The 22,165-nt window shown below is 43.4% G+C and overlaps 1 protein-coding gene across 1 annotated transcript in view; it reads left to right on the forward strand.

The window, feature by feature from the left end:
* The first annotated feature begins 450 nt into the window (after positions 1-450).
* CCDC6 (coiled-coil domain containing 6) overlaps positions 451-22,165 on the forward strand; it is a 75,421-nt gene continuing 53,706 nt past the window's right edge. Inside the window, exon 1 of the mRNA XM_065408756.1 lies at positions 451-717. Within this exon, the coding sequence (XP_065264828.1) occupies positions 451-717 (267 nt within the window). The remainder of the gene's footprint in view (positions 718-22,165) is intronic.

A 22,165-nucleotide genomic window follows, 5' to 3' on the forward strand; every position in this document is an offset into this window, starting at 1 on the left:
GACTGGAGAAGAGGGGAGGAAGGGCTAGGGTGAGGTTGGAGGAGGGTTGCAGGAGTCGGGGTGGACAGAGGACTCGCAGCAGCTGGGCAGGTTGCGGGGATTTCTGGGCGGTGGTTTGGGGCGAGAGGCTGCGGGGGGAGTTCTGGTTGCGGGAACTGACCGCATGTACAGAGGAGGGAGAAGTGCGCCCCGGCGGGGGCGGGGCGCGCCCCGCTGCCCTGGCTCCGGCCCCGCAGCGCCGCTCTCGGGGGCGGCTGCAGTAGCGCCGGGCCGCGGGCGGTGTCGCTGTGGGCTGGTAGTGCAGGGGGCAGCTCCCCGCTTTGCCGGCGAGCGCGGCTCGGAGCCTGCGCCCTGCTGCCCAGCCCAGGCGGTGCGTCTCGGCCGACCCCACCCCCTCTTCCCTTCGCAGGCAGGCAGGCAGCGGCTGGGTGGGAGGCGGCGGCCGCGGCGATGGCGGACAGCGCCAGCGAGAGCGACACAGACGGCGCGGGGGGCAGCGGCGTGGCGCCGGCGGGCTGTGCGGCGGGCCCCGGCGCGGGGGGCGGCAAGGCGGGCGGCATCGTGATCTCGCCGTTCCGGCTGGAGGAGCTGACGAACCGGCTGGCCTCGCTGCAGCAGGAGAACAAGGTGCTGAAGATCGAGCTGGAGACCTACAAGCTGAAGTGCAAAGCGCTGCAGGAGGAGAACCGCGACCTGCGCAAGGCCAGCGTCACCATCGTGAGTGCCAGGGCAGCGGGGCGGGGCTGCCGGGCAGCCCGGCTCGGAGAGGGGGCTGCGGCGCGGTGGGTTGGGTAGGGCCGTGCCTGCCCCCGCCAGCCCGGGAGGGAGGCGCCCGGCTACGAGGCGCCGCTGGAGGTGCCTGGCTGAGAGGCGGAGCTGGGCTGGGCGGGTTTCCCGCGTCGCTTTGAAGGGGGGACCTGCCCGCTGGGGAGAGGGGAAGGTCCCCGGTTCTTGGGCGACTTGTGGTGGGGTTGCTGGGCTCCCCCGGTGGTTTGGCTTGGGGTGCGGGAGGAGACCCCTGGGCATCCCCTCGTTCGGTGGGTGGCCTTGCCCGGCATGCCAATGGCGCGGGGTCCTGAGGCGCTCTCCGCCGTGGTGGTGGGGGTGTAATTACCAGAAAGAAGGTGCTGGAGCAATTCATAAGCTGGTGACGGGAAAGCGAAACATGCTCTGCGGTGGGAAGTGTCTGGGGGAGAACCCAGTGACCTCGGAAACTCCCAGCGCTTTGCACTAGGAAGGGTTCTGCCCAGGAGCCTGGCGGTGGGGGGCACCGTGTCTGCACCCCACTCTGATGACAACAGATGGAGGAGGTCAGGCGCTTCCCTGACAGGCTTTCGCTGCTGTTTTCCTGCTGCTTGCTACCTCCTTATAGAAAGGTGGCTAAGGGGGGGAAGGGGCTCACCTAGGCGTAAACATTTAGAGCACCTTGTCTGGCAGCTGGGCTGAAAGGGTTGGAGGTGCTGCAGTTTGTTTGGGTTGGGTCCCTAGATCTCTGGCTTAATTGGAAATAGTTTAGTAAAGTTTTAACATTCTGTATGCTGATAAGGGCCTCAGGGAACTACCACAATACCTGAGTCTGTTGGCATAGAACTGGGTTTAAAATACTGGGTTTTAATAGCAGGGTTTGATGCTGTTGCAGCTCAAACAAGTTTCCTCCTGCCAAACCCTTCAAGTAAAATAATCATAACACATTCAGAGCTGTCTAAGTCTTAATGTATTCTTGCATAAGTGGAACATTTTTCTTCTTTCTCTCTTTCTCAAATGCTTGCAAAAAATTTAACTCAGGCTAAGTCTTTCAAAACAGGTGCCATATGAATTAGTTTATTTAAAATATTTTCCTTTTTTAATATTCCTTATTGTATGAAAACTAGAGTAGAGAATGAGCTATAATCAGACTCCTTTAAGATTCTATACTTTCTGCCTTTTGTTTTACAGTGCTGCTGAAGTATTGTAAATACTTACTGCACTTGGTTACGGCCCTGATCCTGCCATTGGATCTGCCAGTGTAAGAGTCCTCTGGAGGGGGCCTAAAATTTGCAACTCGATGAGAAAACATGCTGATTTCCTCACCATGGCTAATGAAGTACAGTTGGTTACTTCTGTGCTAATAGATGGGTTCTAATCTATATGGCTTTATTTGGTAATTGATAATTAATATGCAAGTTTATTAAAATAGATGAATATTTTAAGGGAAGTAAGGGTATTGGGATTTGTGTAGAGAGAATATAGACATTCCATAAAGTCACTCATAGTAAAGAATGGTGTTGAATGGGATGGAGAACAGTTCATTTAAGGATACATAATTTATGGATACACTCAGTACATGTTCAATTCACACTCCTCATCTGAGAAGACAAATGGTAAGAAAATATGCAGGTTACCATAACAGTATTTTAGTCGTATATTTAGCACACGCCCCATTTTACATGAATAGATTGGATGGAAACTCGTTTAAATTAGTACTGAAAAGTTGATTTGTAAAAATAGTCTTTAAAATAAGACTGTTTAGCATCATTGTTGCAGATGTAGAAACACAGTATTAAAAAGTGTAAAACTTAAATGCCCCTACCAGGGGTAGGCAACCTATGGCACACGTGCCGAAGGCGGCACGTGAGCTGATTTTCAGTGGCACTTATACTGCCCAGGTCCTGGCCACCAGTCCAGGGGGCTCTGCATTTTAATTTAATTTTAAATGAAGCTTCTTAAACATTTTTAAAACCTTATTTACTTTACATACAATAGTTTATTATATATTCTAGACTTATAGAAAGAGACCTAAAAACGTTGAAATGTATTACTGGCACGCAAAACCTTAAATTAGAGTGAATAAATGAAGACTCGGCACACCACTTCTGAAATCTGCTGACCTCTGCCCTAGATAAAAGGACACAGTTATTGTAAACTTTGTCATTTTAAAACTGTGAGAAACACATTGCCTTAGCCTATGTGAGGAAGGGCCATTGATTTATGAACACTTAGGAGGATAATTAGAACTCTATCTGCATCATGAATTATGGGATTAGGTAATCCCGAGTAAAATAAATATGTAAATATGATTAACATGCAGCTGTTCTAGTTTTCCATTGTTTTAGAGTTCAGGTGCTTTTAGGTGAATAGTGGTTGTGATGGTAGTTAGAATTTCATTATCAAAACTAATATGCAAACATATTGTTTTATAATCATGAGCAACATTCTGTGGCATTATAAATAACCCTACGTACTTGTATGCATTGAAATTTGGTCTCGGCTCTGCACACCTTTACTTAAGTGAATAGACACATTGATATGCAGGATGAGTCTCTTAGAGTGCAAATGCTCGTAACTGTCCTTTCTGATCTTTTATCTGTCTCTGGCCTAGCAAATTCTTAGTTTTATTACAAATATATTAGCAATAACTTGGCTACCCACTTTACTTCTTACTATTGGTGGTATGAGTATATAGACTGTTATGTCTGGTGGCTAAGAAAAGGAATCTGGAACTCATCAAGAGAAATCTCTCTCCTAATAGCCATTTGAATGTCCAGCAGGATGTCTGCAGGAAAAGTGCATGAAATATAATACAGTAGTATTTTGGTGCTATATTTGTCATCCTTGACTAATCAGGGAAATGCACAGCTCTGTTATTACTTTACAAGAGGCATATGCCATGTTTTTATTAAATTAAATAGCGTAGTATATCTTCTGGCCCAGAAATGAAGGGTGAGGGATCTTATCAGAGACTTTCTTTTTGCCATTTACAGTGAGATGATATACTCAGCATGGTTTCAAAAATATACTTGTTTGTGTGTAATTTCTAAAGAGAACCATTAGATTTTTGAACTCATTTCCAAAACTTATACTCTGGGGTTTTCTTTGGGGACTGAATGCATTCACTATTAATCAGATGTTAATGTATAAACAGGTGCTATTTTTGTTCAAATCTAAAATCCAGTAGTGCAATTTATTTTAAAATATCTCAGAAGAATAGAGAAAAGAAGTACAACATATCTATGGCAACCTGTGGGCATACCAGAAAATCTAACATCTTCAGAAGGATCTCTGTACAGTTAGCTCTTATAAGTGGTTCAGTCAGTAATGCACGGCAGTTCAGAATTCTGAAAATAGAATGAGGTGACATATTGATGAGCACAAAGGGGAGAACTAGAGTGCAGTCACTTGTTTGAAATAGTTGCTGAAGTATAGAAAAGAGAGATGATTAGGAAAATAAAATCAGCAAGGAGAGAGTGATGGCCCTGGAGAACTGTTCACAATTTCTCTGTCATATAGAAGTATATATTTGTAACTTATGGCAGTGCAACAGAAATAGAATTATAGGCCATTTACCCTTTCTAAAGTCAACTTCTTGCTCTTTTGACATTTTCAGCCTATCAGTATTAAAGTTGACATGCAAGATGTCAGTTAATATGTATTTTTTTAAATAAAATATTGTATCAGTGTCTTGGATCAACAGAAAACATAACTTTATAACTAGGGCCCTACCAAATTCATAGCCATGAAAAATGTGTCACGGACCGTGAAATCTGGTTTCCCCTATGAAATCAAGTCTTTTGTAGTCTTTTACCCTATACTATACAGATTTCACAGGGGAGACCAGCATTTCTCACACTGACGTCCTGACCCAAAAGGGGGCTGTAGGAGGTGGTGTTGCTTGGTTATTGTAGGGGTGGGGTCACGGTATTGCCACCCTTACTTCTGCACTGCCTTCAGAGCTGGGTGGCTGGAGAGCAGTGGCTGCTGGCAAGGCACCCTGCTCTGAAGGCAGCACCCCACCAGCAGCAGTGCAGAAGTAAGGGTAGCAATACCCTACTATGCCACCCTTACTTCTGCGCTGCTGCCTTCAGAGCTAGGCGGCCAGAGAGTGGTGACTGCTGGCCAAGGCTCCCAGCTCTGAAGGCAGCACAGAAGTAATGGTAGCAATACTGTGACCCCTCCCCCCCCCATCCCCTCCGCACACACACACAATAACCTTACAACCCTTCCACAACCCCCTTTTGAGCTAGGACCCCTTCAGTTACAACACTGTGAAATTTCAGATTTAAATATCAGAAATAATTAAATTTACTATTTTTAAAATCCTGTGACCATGAAATTGACCAAAATGGACCTTGAATTTGGTAGGGCTCTATTTATAACTTGTCAGGACTTTAAACCATCATTAATATAAACACATTTGCTTTCCAAATATTGTCCAATTACTCCAGTATAAAAATGGTTGGAGACCACTTTTCTCTGGCTTTGAAAAGGTTTAAGTGAGAGCTGATAGAAGGTAAGTGTAAATAAATGTTTAGTTGGGGGAAACAGTTGTTCTACTTTGCTTGTCATTTACTCTACCTTTTACTAATACTATATAGCTTTTTGTATTTACTCCCTCACAACTCAACCCAAGTTCTTTGTTGGTCTTGTAGAGAAGTTGTAAATGTATGTAACGTGTTTATTTCCTATTATAGAAATGACTGTGATGTTACAAATCAGCTTTGATTTCATCACAGGGCAAAGATGAGCTGAGGAGGAGAATGCCCATTTGTGCTTATGTTCATCAGTAGGGCATAAATTGAACGTTGCACTGCAAATGAAGTAATTGTAACTATGCAATATGGGTATAGATCAGAGGTGGGCAAACTACGGCCTGCGGGCCACATCTGGCCCGTGGGACCATCCTGCCTGGCCCTTGAGCTCCCGGCTAGGGAGGCTAGTCCCCGGCCCCTCTCCTCCTGTCCCCCGACCCCCCCCCCCCCGCAACCTCAGTTCGCCGTGCTGCCAGCGCTCTGGGCAGTGGGGCAGCGTGGCTGGCTCTGGCCAGGTGGCGCGGCTGCCAGTCCTTTTGCTCTGAGCAGCATGGTAAGGGGGCTGGGAGTGGGGGGGTTGGATAAGGGGCAGGGGGTCCCAGAGGGCAGTCAGGGGACAGGGGTCGGTTGGATAGGCGTGGGAGTCCTGGGGCGCCTGTCAGGGGGCGGGGGTGTGGATAGGGGTTGGGGCAGTCAGGGGACAGGGAGTAGAGGGTGTAAGATAGGAGGTGGGGTCCCGAGGGGGGAAGGGGTGGCTAGGGGTGGGAGGTCCCGAGAGGGGGTGGTCGAGAGTTATGAGAGGGGCAGTCTGGGGACAAGAAGTGGGAGGGGGCAGATAGAGAGTGGGGGCCACAGACTTCCCTACCCGGCCCTCCATACAGTTTTGGAACCCTGATGTGGCCCGCAGGCCAAAAAGTTTGCCCACCCCTGTTACAGGGACATGGTAGTGCACATTGGGGAGCGAAAATGACTGTTGCTACCATTGACCAAGTTTATGCAAAAGCATAATGTTTGCTTGGTTCATTCTCTTGTGTTGAAAAACTTTCTGTTCACTTTTTAAAGGTCAAGCAGGGTCCTTTTTTCTCTCTGCCACCTTGTTCAATTAGCGCTTGCTACCCAGTTCTTTTGCTCCCCCTGTCATTCTGTTATGTTCTATGCACTGCAGACTGCAAGATGACGCTACTGAATTATTTTAATTTCACTCTGAATTATACAGAGTACAATAGAGTGGAATTTCAGGGAGAAACTGGAAGAGCACCAATATGCATAGAGTGAAGTGACTCTGCAGGACATTCTTTGATTTTGCTGGGGGAATGCTAAATTCAAGAGCAGAAATACAAGTACACTTTTAAGGGAGGAAGACCAAAAACCCAGTTGAAGGTGTAGGAGAAAGGAGAGAAAACAGGGCACAGCAAAATGCACAAATTGGACTACAGAGAGGGAATAGCAGACTAAACAAATAGGATGGAGGGAAGAGAAACAAATGTAGGCTGTAAAGAGAAAGGAGACCAAAAAGAGGAAAGCAGTTCCATTGGATTAAGATAGAGAATATTAGTTTGGCCTTTTGCCCTCTGAGCTTGTAGGATCTAGGAGCATCTCATGTTGTGTTCTCTTCTTTAGTCAGACCCTTCTCGCTGGTTGAAGACATGAAGTTCTCCTTAGCTAAAGGGGTGATCAGTGTGAAGCGAGGCCTTGTAAGAGAAGGAAGTAAAATGGGTGACAGGGCATATGGGGAGAAGGGATCTTCCAAACAGCTCCCAGCGAAACTCAGTGAGAGGGACTGAAACAAAGATGAGGTGAAGCAATATAGAAACAGTATGTGAGGAGCAGGGAGGCACTGATAGAAACCAGAAATAAGGCAATAGTAAAAAGATATATATGCTATCCATAGAAGGTGAGGAGCAGCCCATAAAAGAGAGAAGAAGATTGCTTCATGTTAGGGTGCATGCTTAAATCCTACATTATCCTGCTCCCAAATCCCCTCCTTCTCAATACATTTGGAAATATTTGCAAGATTTATTTATTCTATAAAACTGTCCTGATATTTAGTGTTCCTGCTTATTGCTGCATAGTTAAAGACTTCCTGGAATTCTTTATTTAATGTAGTTATTAATAATGAGGCACACACAACATGATATTTAAAACTCCTGCTACATGAATAAATAGCATTCAACCAGTGTTGTGGTATGGCCTTCTATAGAAGGACTGTATGTGGTTTTTAATGAATTAGATAAGATAAAAACCAATAACATTAAAAAAAATATCATGCTCTGTGGGGTTCACTTCTTTTTTCAGTCTGATTTCCTCCTCATATAGTGAAACATAGGGACAAGATTTTTGCAGCCCAGTCGAATCACCATTTCTTATCTTTTTTCAACTTGAAGATTGCAAAAGAGGAGATAAAGTAGCATTTTAAAAAATGTGTGCTTTTTCAGCAATGCTTTGCCAGTAGCTGCAGAAAATACTTGTTCAAATTTGTGACTATTGTTCCTGCTTCAGAGAGAACCAACATCAAGGCTAGCATCAGAAGACGTGATTTCTGGAAGTGTAGCAAACAAGTCTAGCTGGCTCCACCTGGAAAGGGGTCACTATATACACCACTGGTCAGACTCCCAAAGAGAAGAATCACAGGTATCACACCTGCAGGGTAAAAACAGTGGATACACAGGGTACTATAATCCAGGTCCTGGTCTGGATAATTGTGGTAAAGGCACAAGTCCTGACACCTGAGGGGGTGCAATCAGTGATCCCATTTAGAGAACAGAGGCACAGCTAACCCTGTAACTGTGACACCTTCTACCTAGAGAAGTCTTTATAGTAAAATAACAAGATGATACCTTGACTTCTTTTGTATACTCTAATGAAGTATAAAGCTGACCTTGACGGAAAACAGAAACACACTTCTATATTATGCCAAAATCCTTTAAATAATCTACATGATTTAAATAAACCGAATTAGGATTTTTTCTAAAGACTGTTCAAGAAGGTCTTTAAGAAATTTTCTCTCTGCTTTGTTTTTGCACATACCTGTCTTTGAACAAAAAAAACAGTTGTGGAAGGCAGAATAGTTACATTTAACAAAGGTTTGCTGTTGGCTGGGCTTTGAGCAGACATGGGTAAATTTTGGACAAGACTGTACATTCCTGTTAGTATCAAAAGCATATATTCTGTGAGCAGAACATCTATTTCAGTAATATAATCACCCAAGAGGTTATTTAACTTTCTGACTAGAGTGTCTCTCCCCCCACCCCCAATGTTTTTATTTATAACTTCTTCCTGAGTGCACCACAGACTGTGGAGTGAAGTTGCTGCTAATGTAATATGGTGGAACGGGTGGAAGAAGAGGGATGGTCTGTTGTGTGGAAAAGAAATAGTAGTGGACTATCAGTGAAAAGGAAAAGAAAAGGAAGACTAAAGTAAAAGCAAGTGTAGCTTTTAGGCCAACAAACCTTTTATACATTTCACATCCTATTTTGTTGCATAACTCAGGTTTATGTGCCGGAGAGCTAAGTTTGACGGTGAAGGTGGTGGCAGGCAAGAACATTGCTAATAAGGTTCAAGCAGAGTTACCACTTATTGGTTGACAAGCAATATCCAAACAACCCGATTTTTTTTTTAATGTTATTATTTAAAATATTGAATTAGAACAATTATAATATTAAAAACAAAGAATTATAAATGAAGAATAGTTGTGACTGCACTGAGTATGGCAATCCTGATTTTTTTTTTTAAATATTGCATGCCACAGTGGCAGGTAGCTTTGTCCTTCCCCTTTTTCTCCCTTTGTATTTCATGCCCTGAAAGCTGTACTGCTTTAGGCAGAACATTTGACTGACCTTAAAACTGATAATCTAATGGGGAACATCTCTGGATTTTAAACATTTTGTTTATATCTGTCATAAGCTAGCTATAAATAAAGATCCTTATGTAGTATCTGAACAAAACCAATGTTTTATGTGCTTATGCTCTCTGCTTGCTTAGCATATATTGATTATATTGACTGTTCACAGTGCTTTGACAAGATTACCTCTGTGCACAAACAGCAGTAAACCAAAAAGCTGCTGTTCTAAAACTTCACAAGTAACACAGAAAAATACCAGTGTTACTCTGAGTTGCAAAAGCTTTTTGTTACGCTCTTGAATTGATAATGGGCAAAGGATTAGTACAGAGAGAAATGGTTAGAACTTCTAATTCAGTATTTTAAACAATGTTTTTTTAAAGATGTGCTGTTGTCCGGTTGAGTTTCCACATCAAACAAACTTTGACTATCCAGTAAGGTAGTTGCTTTATTGAACCATATAAAATCACACAAGTTACTCATAAACTCTTGTTATATACAACTGTATCTACTAATTTCTTACAACATCATCCAAGGTCTTTATCATCAAAGGCTGTTGAATATAACAATACCTAGATATTTCTTACAACAGGTTACATTTTTGTGTACTCAAATATAATGTACACAGTTCTAATGCTCTTTTGTGGAAATAAAACTGCCAGGAAATCCATAAGCCAAATGGATACTACTTTAAAGGACACATGGTGTATGTTTTTAAGAACTCTGCAGCAGTGAGAGTAAATCTTCCATCTGATGTCTGATGCATTGAAAGTATATTTACTTTTGGCAATAGCATAAATCATTATTTAAACCCTTATTTGAATAGTGGATATTCCTTATCAGACATTTCAAACTAACCTTATAAAATGTCAAACATGTACTGTCCCAGGACCATATTCTACTCATCTACCCTTTACCATGGTATAAATGATAAAAAAAATATTTTATTCATCTGTTAAAATTAATATATTCATTTTGGTCAAGTAGAATTTTCTAAGGCTGGTTTAAATTTTTTAAAGCTACGGACATTGTCAAATGGCTTTGAAACGCATTGGCAAAATGTGTGCCTCATCTCCCTTTAGAGCAGAGGTGGGCAAACTTTTTGGCCCAAGGGCCACATCTGGGTATGGAAATTGTATGGTGGGCCATGAATGCTAATGAAATTGAGGTTGGGGTGCAGGAGGGGGTGAGGGTTCTGGCTGGGGATGTGGGCTCTGGGGTGGGGCCAGAAATGAGGCATTCAGGGTACAGTATGGGGCTCCGGGCTGGGGTTGGGGGGTGGGGTGGAGGGAGGACTCTGGCTGGAGGTGCAGGCTCTGGGGTGGGGCTGGGAATGAGGGATTTGGGTGTAGGAGGGTGCTCCAGGCTGGGACCAAGGAGTTCAGGGTGCAGGAGGGGGCTCCGTGCTGGGGCAGGGGGTTGGAGTGCTGGAGAGGGATGAGGGCTGGGGCACAGGAAGGGGTCAGGAGTGCAGGCTCCGGGCAGAGCTTACCTGAAATAGCTCCTGGAAGCAGCGGCATGTCCCCCCTCCAGCTCCTATGGGGAGGTGTGGCCAGGTAGTTCTGCGTGTTGCCCAGTCCGCAGGCAACGCCCCTGCAGCTCCCATTAGCCGCAGTTCACGGCCAATGGGAGCTGTGGGGGTAGCAGTGCGCGCAGACCCCTGGCTGCCCCTGAGCATAGGAGCCGGAGGGGGAACATGCTGCTTCTGGGAGCCTCGGCACGTGTGTGCGGAGCGGCCTCCGACCCCGGTCTCCGCTGGAGTGCGGGAGCAGGGCAAGCCCCAGACCGCACTCCCCAGCAGGAGCTCAAGGGCCGGATTAAACTGGCTGGAGGGCCGGATGCTGTAGTTTGCCTGCCCCTGCTCTAGAAGTTGGCCCATATAGAGGATGACAGCCTTCTACAGCAATCAGTTGTTGTATTCGCTCAAGTTGCAGGGGTTTGTGCTATAGATTAGAGATTCTAACCCTGATGAAGAACCATCTGGAAGTCTGTATGGTTCTACACAATTGAATTTGTTTTCTCAATTTGCTTTTTTTAAAATCCTAGAAAATTACACAAAAAAGTATTAAAAGGACCTAAAGGTACAAAGTCAAGCACTCAGAAATAAGGACAGGTTTCCTGTACAACCTTATTTTGGCTCCATTGTAAATATTCATTGCAGTACAGTTTTTAATTGCGTGGTCACATGCTATATTATCCGTAAACCTCAGTGTTTGAAGTTCTAAATGAAAACCTATTGACAATAGGCTTTGGGTTTATTTTTGGTTACTATTTTTTTATTGTCTAAATGTTGCATTTGACTATTTTTTAAATCTCTGGCTCTATAATGATGTAAAATTCTTTCTTTGTGATAACAATATACACAGTGAGGCTGCAGGGATTTTTTTTCATTACTTGATTTTTTTAAGAAAATTTATTTAAAATAGGTTGAGGCTTTGTAAAAGTGACTTGCAAAATTGTGTTGATGTAATTTTAGATTAAAACTTTTAGTGAACTAAATAAATGCTGATTTTTTTTATTGACTTATTTCAGTGTCACTACTTGTAAGGTATACAGGCAAGAACAAAATCTTGGCAATCTTAATTTTATAACTTTTTTTCACAAATCGAAAGTGGAATAAAATCTTTGTCACCAAAAACAAAATTAGTTCTGTTAGCACTGAATAGTTGTTTAGAGTTTCAAAACACTAAAAAAGTTTACATTTATGAAAACAGTTTGCTGTGGGACATTTAATAAGTACTTGCTCAAATGTAGATTTCAGAAATATCTGAAAGTAGGATTGAATGTCCTGGATACTGACTGCTGTTGAAGTAGTTTTGACTACAACATCAAATACCAATGCAATTGCATAAATACCTCATTACCTGTAGTATTGCTCCCTGAACCTGTGTACCATTTAATCAGAACTGGCTAATTATTATTCTGAACAGAGGAATTTATCATTAGATAAATGTTTTTAAAAACACTTACACAAAAGTCAAGTTAGAAAGCAAGTTCTAAATGTAATGATATATAACCAGCAGTAGATCACTTATTTATCTTTTCAGTCTGACTCTTCTTTCTAATTCTTTCTGATTTTGCTTTTTTCCCCCTCATGGTTCTACCTCTTATTTTTCTTTCCTGTTCTCACTCTCATCCTTGTATTTGTTCTCTTGTTCCTTTTAACTTGCTTCCTTGTAACTTTTCATCATTTGGCTGTTGCCTCTTTTTTGTGCCTCTTTTTAGTTTTCTCATTCTAACTGCCCACCTCAGAACTGCAATGGAATCTCTTTATTCCCACATCCTACCTTTCTGGATAACGGAGAATTACTAGTACTTAAAATTTTCTTCTGCTTGTCTGAACAGTAGAAATCAGTTAATATTTTACCTTGTTGTCTACCCTCTGGATCCCTCTAGTCCAACAGTTCTGTCTTTATAATTGACAGGGAAATGCATCCTAGCCTAGTTCAGTGTTGAGGATTCTCTTGGTGATGCTTGGGAAAATTCATGTTTAAGTACCGTATATACTCAGTTATAAGCTGGTTCATTTATAAGCCAACCCCCCCAAGATGGATAAGTAAAAATGGAAAATTTTTATGACCCATTCATAAGCCGACCCTATAATTCAGGGGTCGGCAAACTTTGGCTCTCGGGCCATCAGGATAAGCTGCTGGCGGGCCGAGACGGTTTGTTTACCTCGAGCGTCCGCAGGCACGGAGGTAAACCTAAGTAAACAAAGTGTCCCGGCCCGCCAGTTCCTTACCTTGATGGGCCAGGGTAACTGGTGGGGAAATTTTGGGGGTGAGTGGGGGGGGGGAAGCTGGGAGTCAGGGGAGTAAGCCCTGTGATCACTCCCCACATGACTCTACTACCCCTAGCCCCAGACCCCCACCCTCTCCCCATCCCATCCCTTCCCACGTTAGCTGGGGCGGGCCAGCGGAGGATGTCTCTGGCCTGGCCGGAGCTGCTCCGGCAGGCTGGGCGGCGCAGCCGCAGTCTGTTCCCATGGGCCGGACGGCGCAGCCACAGCCTGCCAGCCCCGGAGCTGCAGCTTCTTCGGAGGCTGTGGGGAGAGCAGCATGGCCAGAAGCGGAGAGACTCTGGCCCCGCCTCTTCCCTTCTGTCTCTGCTGGCTGTGCTGCCTCTCCTTGCCCCCTCAGTTGGGGGGAGGGGCTGTGTCCCACCTTTCCCTCTCTATACCAGTTCATAAGCCGACCCCCTTCTCTGATGCTTCCCTTTTTTACTAAAATAACACTGGTCTACAATTTTTGAGAAGTCGTCTGCTTCAGAGATAAAATGTGCTATTTAACATGTATTTTGATGTGCTGAATTCAAATATGACAATTAAAACAACTGATTGGCTACTGTTTCTAAGATATTTAAGTTTTTACATTTTATGTCTATGTATGTTGTGTAGATAGTAGAGTTTTAATCATAAATTGTAAACCTAGGTCTTTTCATGTGTTTATGGTTGCTTTACATGATAATATTTCACCTGTCCTGTTTATGTAACACTTTAAAAATCAGCAAAAGGGTTATATAAATAAAATTTATTATGAAACAAAAGGCAAAAAACTATTCTGTACATAGTTTAGTCCTATTCAGTGTCTACTCGGCGCTTCTTGGCTTGTCTCTTGTATTCATTAAATGGAGCATCTCTTGTCACTGTCCAGCAATAGTTTGCAAGCATTGACGGTCTCCATTTGCCCTGATAGCGTTTTTCCATTGTTGCAATGTCCTGTTGAAATCGCTCGCCGTGCTCGTCGCTCACTGCTCCGCAGTTCGGTGGAAAAAAATCTAGATGAGAGTGCAAAAAATGTATCTTTAGTGACATGTTGCAACCAAGGCTTTTGTATGCCTTGAGGTTTTCCACCAACAACCTGTAGTTGTCTGCCTTGTTGTTTCCGAGAAAATGTATTGCCACTAACTGGAAGGCTTTCCATGTCGTCTTTTCCTTGCCACGCAGTGCATGGTCAAATGCATCATCTCAAGAAGTTCATGAATCTGAGGACCAACAAAGACACCTTCCTTTATCTTAGCTTCACTTAACCTTGGAAATTTTCCACGGAGGTACTTGAAAGCTGCTTGTGTTTTGTCAATGGCCTTGACAAAGTTCATCATCAGACCCAGCTTGATGTGTAAGGGTGGTAACAAAATCTTCCTTGATTCAACAAGTGGTGGATGCTGAATACTTTTCCTCCCAGGCTCCAATGACTGTCGGAGTGGCCAATCTTTCTTGATGTAGTGGGAATCTCTTGCACGACTATCCCATTCGCAGAGAAAACAGCAGTACTCAAGTGAGAATGATTCTGGTGCATCAGGAACCGGCAGTCCTTCTCTGTGGGGTACTGGGCGTATAGCTGATGGAATGTTTGGATAATGCACAGTCCACTTTTTCTTCTTTGACACACCTTTCCCAACTGGAGGCACCATGCAGAAGTAACAATTGCTGGTATGATCTGTTGGCTCTCTCCAAATCATTGGCACTGCAAAAGGCATAGATTTCCTTTTCCTGTTCAACCACTGGCGAAGATTTGTTGCACAAGTGTTGCAGCATATGTGTGGGGCCCACCTCTTGTCCTGATCTCCAATTTTGCAGCCAAAAGAAAGGTGATAGGCTTTCTTAACCATAGTGGTTATACTGCGCTTTTGTGATGCAAAAGTCACTTCACCACAAACATAGCAGAAGTTATCTGCATTGTTCACACAAGTACGAGGCATCTCTGCTCACTTTGGCTAAACAGAAATGTGTCCCTTTGCAAAATCAAACACTGACAAATAAGAGAGCACGACACTGTATGATTTCTAGAGCTGATATAGGGCAATTTGTTCAGCAGAGTGATGTAAGCTTCGTTATGATTGCATCATCCATGACTTCTAGGAATAACATGATGCAATTCATATCATGTATGACGCAATACCAGCTTCAGATTGCATCATTCATTGTTTTGCCTAAAAAGCAAGTACTGTCCAAACCCAGTCATAGATTTATTCATAGATCCAGTCAAAGATGTATTTTAGTCATTTCTGGTTTAAATTGAGATCCCTTCCCTTTATAACTCACTTATCCTCTGCCATTCCCAAGTCAAGGGTTGTATATACGGACCCAATAGCATATCTTGAAAACTAGAGCCAATCAACAATTTTAAGCATCATTTTTGTTCTCAGTGACCCAGAATTAGTAAAGTTTGACTACATTTATTTCAGAAGCATTTTGGCTGTAGAGCAGTGTAATTCGGCTTATGAATGAGTCTATACGGTAATTAATTTCTTGTACAAGGCATAGTAAATGTAAGTGGATGGTTACCATGCAATTTAGAGTAGATCTGCTCAAAAAATAACAAGGCTTATTCTATTGTCATATATGAATCTTATAAAGATGTGGAATAACCAACAGCAAGTGAGCTTTGCATTTAGAGAAAGCTTACTGCATCCTTCTGAGTGTTACAAGTTCCAAAATAATTGTGTTTTCTCTAAAACGCTGACTCATTCAGCCAAAAGATAAACTTTCAGAGCAAGTTTATTTACTAAGGGCTTGTCTATACTACAAAATTAGGTTGACTTAAGTTAAGTGAACCTACAGCCACCTCAGTAATTAAATTGGCTGGTGGTGGCCACGCTATCCTCCTTCCGTTGGTGGTGTACGTCCTCACCAGGAGCGTTTGTGCTGACTGAAATGGGGCATTGTGGGCCACTGACAGATGGGGTACTGACATCTGTGCATGGCTCACAGCTGGAGCCCACTCAGGGCTTACAGCCCCAATTGTGAGCCAGGCGCTGGGCTCAGTTTCACAGCAGGGAGCCTACCAGCAGTGAAATTGACATTCTTGTCAGTTTCACGGCTGCTATTATTTCACATTTCCTTTCCAGCTCTGGCTGTAAGCCTGCATGAGGCTCACAGCTGGATTCACCCCACCCCCACCCCCCAACGGCTGTCATCCCCATGCAGGGCTCACAGCTGGAACTTCCTGGCTCTGGCGATGACGGTTGGAGCCTGGAGACTAAATGTGAAATTATAGCAGCTGTGAAACTGACAAGAATGTCAATTTCAATGCTGGTAGGCTCCTTGAGGTGAAATTCTGCCCTGGCCTACTCTCCGGCTGTGATCCCTGGGGTGGGAGGAATAGGGGCTACTGCTGAGAACCTTGCTGCTGGGGCTGACAGCCTGGAGTGCTGACAGGCTGACTGCCCAGAGCCCTGCTGCCACCTCCGGGTGAGGTTTTAGGGGGAAGGACAGCTTGGAGCCCTGTTGCTGCCTCCTGGTGATGGATTGGCGGGTGGGAGGAGAGCCTGAGCCCAGTTGACAGCCAGGCTTGGGCTCTCTCCCTAACCCCCCCAATCTCTCACTGGGAGGTGGCAGCAGACCATCAGGCTGTCAGCCCCGGCAGTGGGGCTCCAGACTGTCAGCCAACAGACGATGTAAGTACACTGCGTCACCCTAACTACATAGACCTTAGTGCTACACCTTTTGCAGAGGTGGAGTTATTAAGTCAATGTAGTGGGCGACTTACATCGGTGGGAGCACCATTCTAGTGTAGACACTGACATAGGTCGAAGTAAGCTGCCTTACGTCGACCTAACTGAAGTGTAGACCAGGCCTTAAAACAAATACCTTCAGTAGTTTTGCATATGAAAACTGTGAAGTTGAGAGTAAATTGAAAACTCATGCAGATGAGCTGCAGTCATCTTGTTCTTATCTGCAGCTGTACAAGAAACCATATAGACATTCTCCCTCTAGATTAATTTTGTATAGGTGCAGGTTTTCTGCTCCAGGTTATCTGGTAGGGTAGAAACACCTTGAAATTCTTTGAGTTGTAATTAAAAAAGTGGGGATGGAGTCTAATGAAGCATCAACTGCTCTCCCTGGATGACATAACTAATAATAGGCCTATTGGATAGGGAAGAGCCCCACAATAAACTTCAGAATGTGGGCTCCTTTAATTTTTTTCTGCAGCTGATGTTCATTCACTCAAACCTGCTTTACAGTAAATTTGTTACTGGAGTCTGAAAATGCTCATTCGATATGAGTTTTATTGATTCATAGTCAGCCTGAGCAATGTCAAACTGCAAAATGAGAAAGGTGATGGGGTAGGGGGGAATAGCCAGTTTAGGTGTTTGATGATTACTGAAGGGAGAAGGATTTTGTTGACAAATTGTTTTTCTGAATCTAACTGCAATAGCCAGATAGGCTGTTCTGATGGATTGAGTCGAATGGCTGTATTTCTAATCAAGGATTTTTGTGTTATGAACTGAGTGTGAATATAGTGACTTATTGGTCACCAGGATTGTTTGAAATTTGAAGAATAATCAAAGAGTACACTTAATTTTTATAAAAATTATTTTTTCAGTCAGACTTCTGCTACTTTTCTCTGTATTACTCCTCCCACCTCCAATTTTTTCTTTTCTCCTATGATTTTTCTTGTCACCTCTCCTCCTATACACATGGCATTTTGAATGTTAATACTACAATACAGTGGATGGAGAATAGGAGTGGGGAACATTGGAGGAAGTCACCAAACCCACTCTGTCTAACAGTAATGTAGCTAGTATTGATCCTTTACTTTTAGTTACTAAGTCAACAGATATATGCAGCCATATGCTCAGTGTTGTATCATAGGCAACTGAAGAGCAAGTGAGGGCTGGGGACTCAAACTCACAATTTATACTGGCTACGGATCATCTCCAAAAAGACCAGTAGCAAACAGTTCATGGAGCACATTTTGATAGGAAATTTTTTCAGTCCAAAAATTTAGTTCTAATCACTAAAGCACCATAAGCATTTGTAAGGCCATACTGTCCTTTACAATAAGGCTCCTTTACACAACTCAGGCAGTGTGAAGGAGCCTTAAAATTTTTACGCGTGTTTTATACTCCTGGGGAATTCACCAAGAACAATGGGAACAATTCACTAAGCAGGCAGGCTGCTACATTCTACTCTGCCTGAGGAGACAGAGCCTGCCCCACACCTACCTCTTCAGAAACACCGGAAAGCTTTGCCTCTCCACTCCATGCCACAATAGCAAGTGAGAGGGACAGTGTGTGTCTGTCTGTCTCTGTCTCTCTCTCTCTCTCTCTCACATGCACGACTGGCCAGCTTCCCCTCCTCCCCCCCCCCCCCCCCGATGGTGATTTGTTTCTCTACCGGCTGCTCTGGGTACCCAAACCGATCTGCCTGCACTGCTGTGGAGGGGGCCATGGCCGCTCTTGTGGCTTCCCTGTCAGAAGTCATTTTTCTGCGGGGAAGCAAAGAAATCTGCAGGGGCCATGAATTCTGTGCATGTGCAGTGACACAGAATTCCCCCAGGAGTAATTGTTGCAGATAGAGCCTTCAGAGAAGTATTCAAGTGTTTTCTACCATTGATGATCCTTATGAACAATTTTAAACTCTCGGGGTGTGGAATTTAGGATATACTCCTTCTATCTATGAATTATAGAGTAGTAATAGATGGAATTTCTCCTTCAGTAATTGTCTAGGAAGGATCTAACCTGTAGGTATACATAGAAATCCTAAGAAGGTAGATTCACTTTAGTTCTGAGCTACTCAGAATTTATCAGTGTTATACCCTTGGCAGACAGTCTGTCATACCACCTTTTAAAGTTAGCATGTTTGTCTTAGGGAAAACAGAATTTCTCCGAACTTGAGATTTTTTTGTTTAACTCTTAAGCTGATTTATCACACCATATGAAATTTTGTGGTCTGATGTGGGCTAGTAATCTTGACTTAAAACAAACAAAATCATCACTTCATATGAAGTCAGTTGCTCATATTGGTACCTCTTGAACTCTTAAAGCATTTATAACTTTCATTGTTCTAGCTCTTTTATTTCTTCATGGAGATCAGGGCACCACTATGCTAGGTATTGTGTACATACAAATGATGGAAACAGTGCCTGCCCCAGAGAGCTCATAGTCTATGCAAACAAATGCAAAGTACAATGTAAACTTTTTTTTTTTTTTTTTTAAATATTCCTGCAGTAATATTAATTCCTGGTTACATACATAATCTAAATTTGTCACTTTGTTTATTGGTCAGCCTTTTTATTACAGTCAGCTTTGTTTGGGTCCATTGCCTATTTTTTAATACCATTGCACATTGCCATGTCTTTTCCTTCATCTATTGCATTCCTTCGGAACTTCAGTTTTGACATGTTACATCACATAAGGCTTTCCCAAACCTGATGCCAACACTGATCTTGAGACCCATTGGAGTTAGAGACTAATACTGCAAGCATATACAGTCTGAAGATCGACACCCTGCTTTCAAATAGCATAAAGCATAAATGTTAGCTGCTAAAATCATGTCTGAATTAAAAGCCAAAATTAAAATGCTAATTCATCTGGTGTCGAACATCTGGCAGTGGTACTCTTTGGTGTCAAGTTAGGAGCAGCTTTTCCCTGCCCACCTTCATGAAGTGCAGCACAGTGAATAATCCATCAGTACTTTCCCTGCTCACCCTCACAGAGTGCAGCATGGCAAATCAATGTAGAAAAGACCATGCCATAGCCATGCATACACAGAATCCCCCAAAGACATTTCCCGTTCGGGGGAGAGAGGCCAACAACAAGCAAACAAAAACAAACCACAGAGAATAGATATTCAGGAGATGTATAGTGCATGTTGTGGACTAGAGCTATGAAGATTCCAGATCCTTTAAACAAGCTATAGCTATATATCCCTTCTCATGCACCCTGTGAGCGTGTAATAGAAGGAGAGAGATTTTTGTGCCACATCTAAAAGACTGGGAAAATATCGGGCTGTCATCCTCAGATGCTGTTGCAGGTTGCCATGTCTTAACTATTGGGCTGTCATTCCCACTTGTCACTGTAGGTCTCCAGGTCCTAATGTCCTGGTTATTGTTCCCAGCTTCTGTTACATGTTGCCATGCCTCACTACCACTTCCACCACCTTCCCCTAGATGGCTGTGGAGTAATAAGAGGGACCGGGTCAGCAGTCCAGATGTGGAAGAACTGGCAGGCAGTGCGTGGCTTCTTGGCCCACAATTTCTTTCTTTGCATACTACACGTCCCCTGGCCTCCATTCTGTATGGCCAGAAGGTTTCTTGATGTGCACCGATCAGAATTTATGCTGGTGTCACTACCAAAAATAAGTGTGCCTTTTTCCCTGGTGGTAAAGGACATGTTTCTAACTGGGGAAAACTTTTATCTGAAAGAGAGATATTCCACTATAGGCCCTACACAGGCAGCCAAGTCCAGGCAGGCATAATTTTAGCTTCCTCCTTTGGGCAGGAAAACTATTGGGAGCATCAGGCCAACAAGAATAAACAAAAGAAAACTGTCATCTGACACCATAAGCATCTCCCACATGTTTCCACAAGCTGTGCCAGATTGGGTGGGACAGTATTGCAAGTATAGACTCTCTCAACCTATTTTTAAAAAAAAAATCTCACAGCCTAAGGGCTCCTGCTTGATGAAGAGGAGGAGTCAGGGCAGGCACACCGTCATCCTAGATCTCCTACAAATGAGAGCCATTGAAGATTATCCTACCAGATAACCTGGATCAAGAAAACCTGCACCTATACAAAATTAATCTAGAGAGAGAATGACTCTGTTCCTGTGGCCAGCTAGCAGCGTGCTGGGAGTAGGGCTTTGTGTAATACAGAAACTGCTTAACTGTGTTTTCAGTCTAGCAGTAAGTGTGGGAAGGAAAGATGTTGTTTCCAGTTCCTGGGAATCGAGTGGGTACTTTTGGGATAGAAAGGCTGAGAAACATTGGCGCATGGGGATTGTGGGATAGTAAGAACATAAGAACGGCCATACTGGGTCAGACCAAAGGTCCATCCAGCCCAGTAGCCTGTCTACCGACAGTGGCCAATGCCAGGTGCCCTAGAGGTAGTGAACCTAACAGGTAATGATCAAGTGATCTCTCTCTGCTGTCCATCACCACCCTCTGACAAACAGAGGCTAGGGATACCATTCCTTACCCATCCTGGCTAATAGCCATTAGTGGACTTAACCTCCATGAATTTATCTAGTTCTCTTTTAAACCCTGTTATAGTTCTAGCCTTCACAACCTCCTCAGGCAAGGAGTTCCACAGGTTGACTGTGCGCTGTGTAAAGAAGAACTTCCTTTTATTTGTTTTAAACCTGCTGCCCATTAATTTCATTTGGTGTCCTCTAGTTCTTATATTATGGGAACAAATAAATAACTTTTCCTTATTCACTTTCTCCACACCACTCATGATTTTATATACCTCTATCATATCCCCCCTTAGTCTCCTCTTTTCCAAGCTGAAAAGTCCTAGCCTCTTTAATCTCTCCTCATATGGGACCCATTCCAAACCCCTAATCATTTTAGTTGCCCTTTTCTGAACTTTTTCTAATGCCAGTATATCTTTTTTGAGATGAGGAGACCACATCTGTATGCAGTATTCAAGATGTGGGCGTACCATGGATTTATATAAGGGCAATAAGATATTCTCCGTCTTATTCTCTATCCCATTTTTAATGATTCCTAACATCCTGTTTGTTTTTTTGACTACCGCTGCACACTGCGTGAACGTCTTCAGACAGCTATCCATGATGACGCCAAGATCTCTTTCCTGATTAGTTGTAGCTAAATTAGTCCCCATCATATTGTATGTATAGTTGGGATTATTTTTTCCAATGTGCATCACTTTACATTTATCCACATTAAATTTCATTTGCCATTTTGTTGCTCTATCACTTAGTTTTGCGAGATCTTTTTGAAGTTCTTCACAGTGTTGGCAGAATATCCAGACATGAATCTGGGGACTCAGGCCTGAGCTGTGTCCACACAGCAAAAAGACCGGGCTTAGACCTGAGGCCCAGTGTACAAAGTATTAAGACTCATTACTGCAGTCTACAAGAGAAATTTGATTATGGAATGAGTGTTTAAGCTTGAATGCTGGTGGTGAAAATACAATAGCATTCAGGGTTTCATCCAGTATTTTAGACAACGTTAAAGCAATTAATGGAAACCAACATCAGATAAATGAATACTTTAAAACAACTAAGTAAATCAGGTATTACTTTGGGCCAAGTCTACAGACAAAAGGGAGGCTTTCTATAAGAAAGAGAATGC

This window comes from Emys orbicularis, chromosome 7 (genome assembly GCF_028017835.1).
Source record: "Emys orbicularis isolate rEmyOrb1 chromosome 7, rEmyOrb1.hap1, whole genome shotgun sequence".
NCBI classification, from domain to species: domain Eukaryota; kingdom Metazoa; phylum Chordata; order Testudines; family Emydidae; genus Emys; species Emys orbicularis.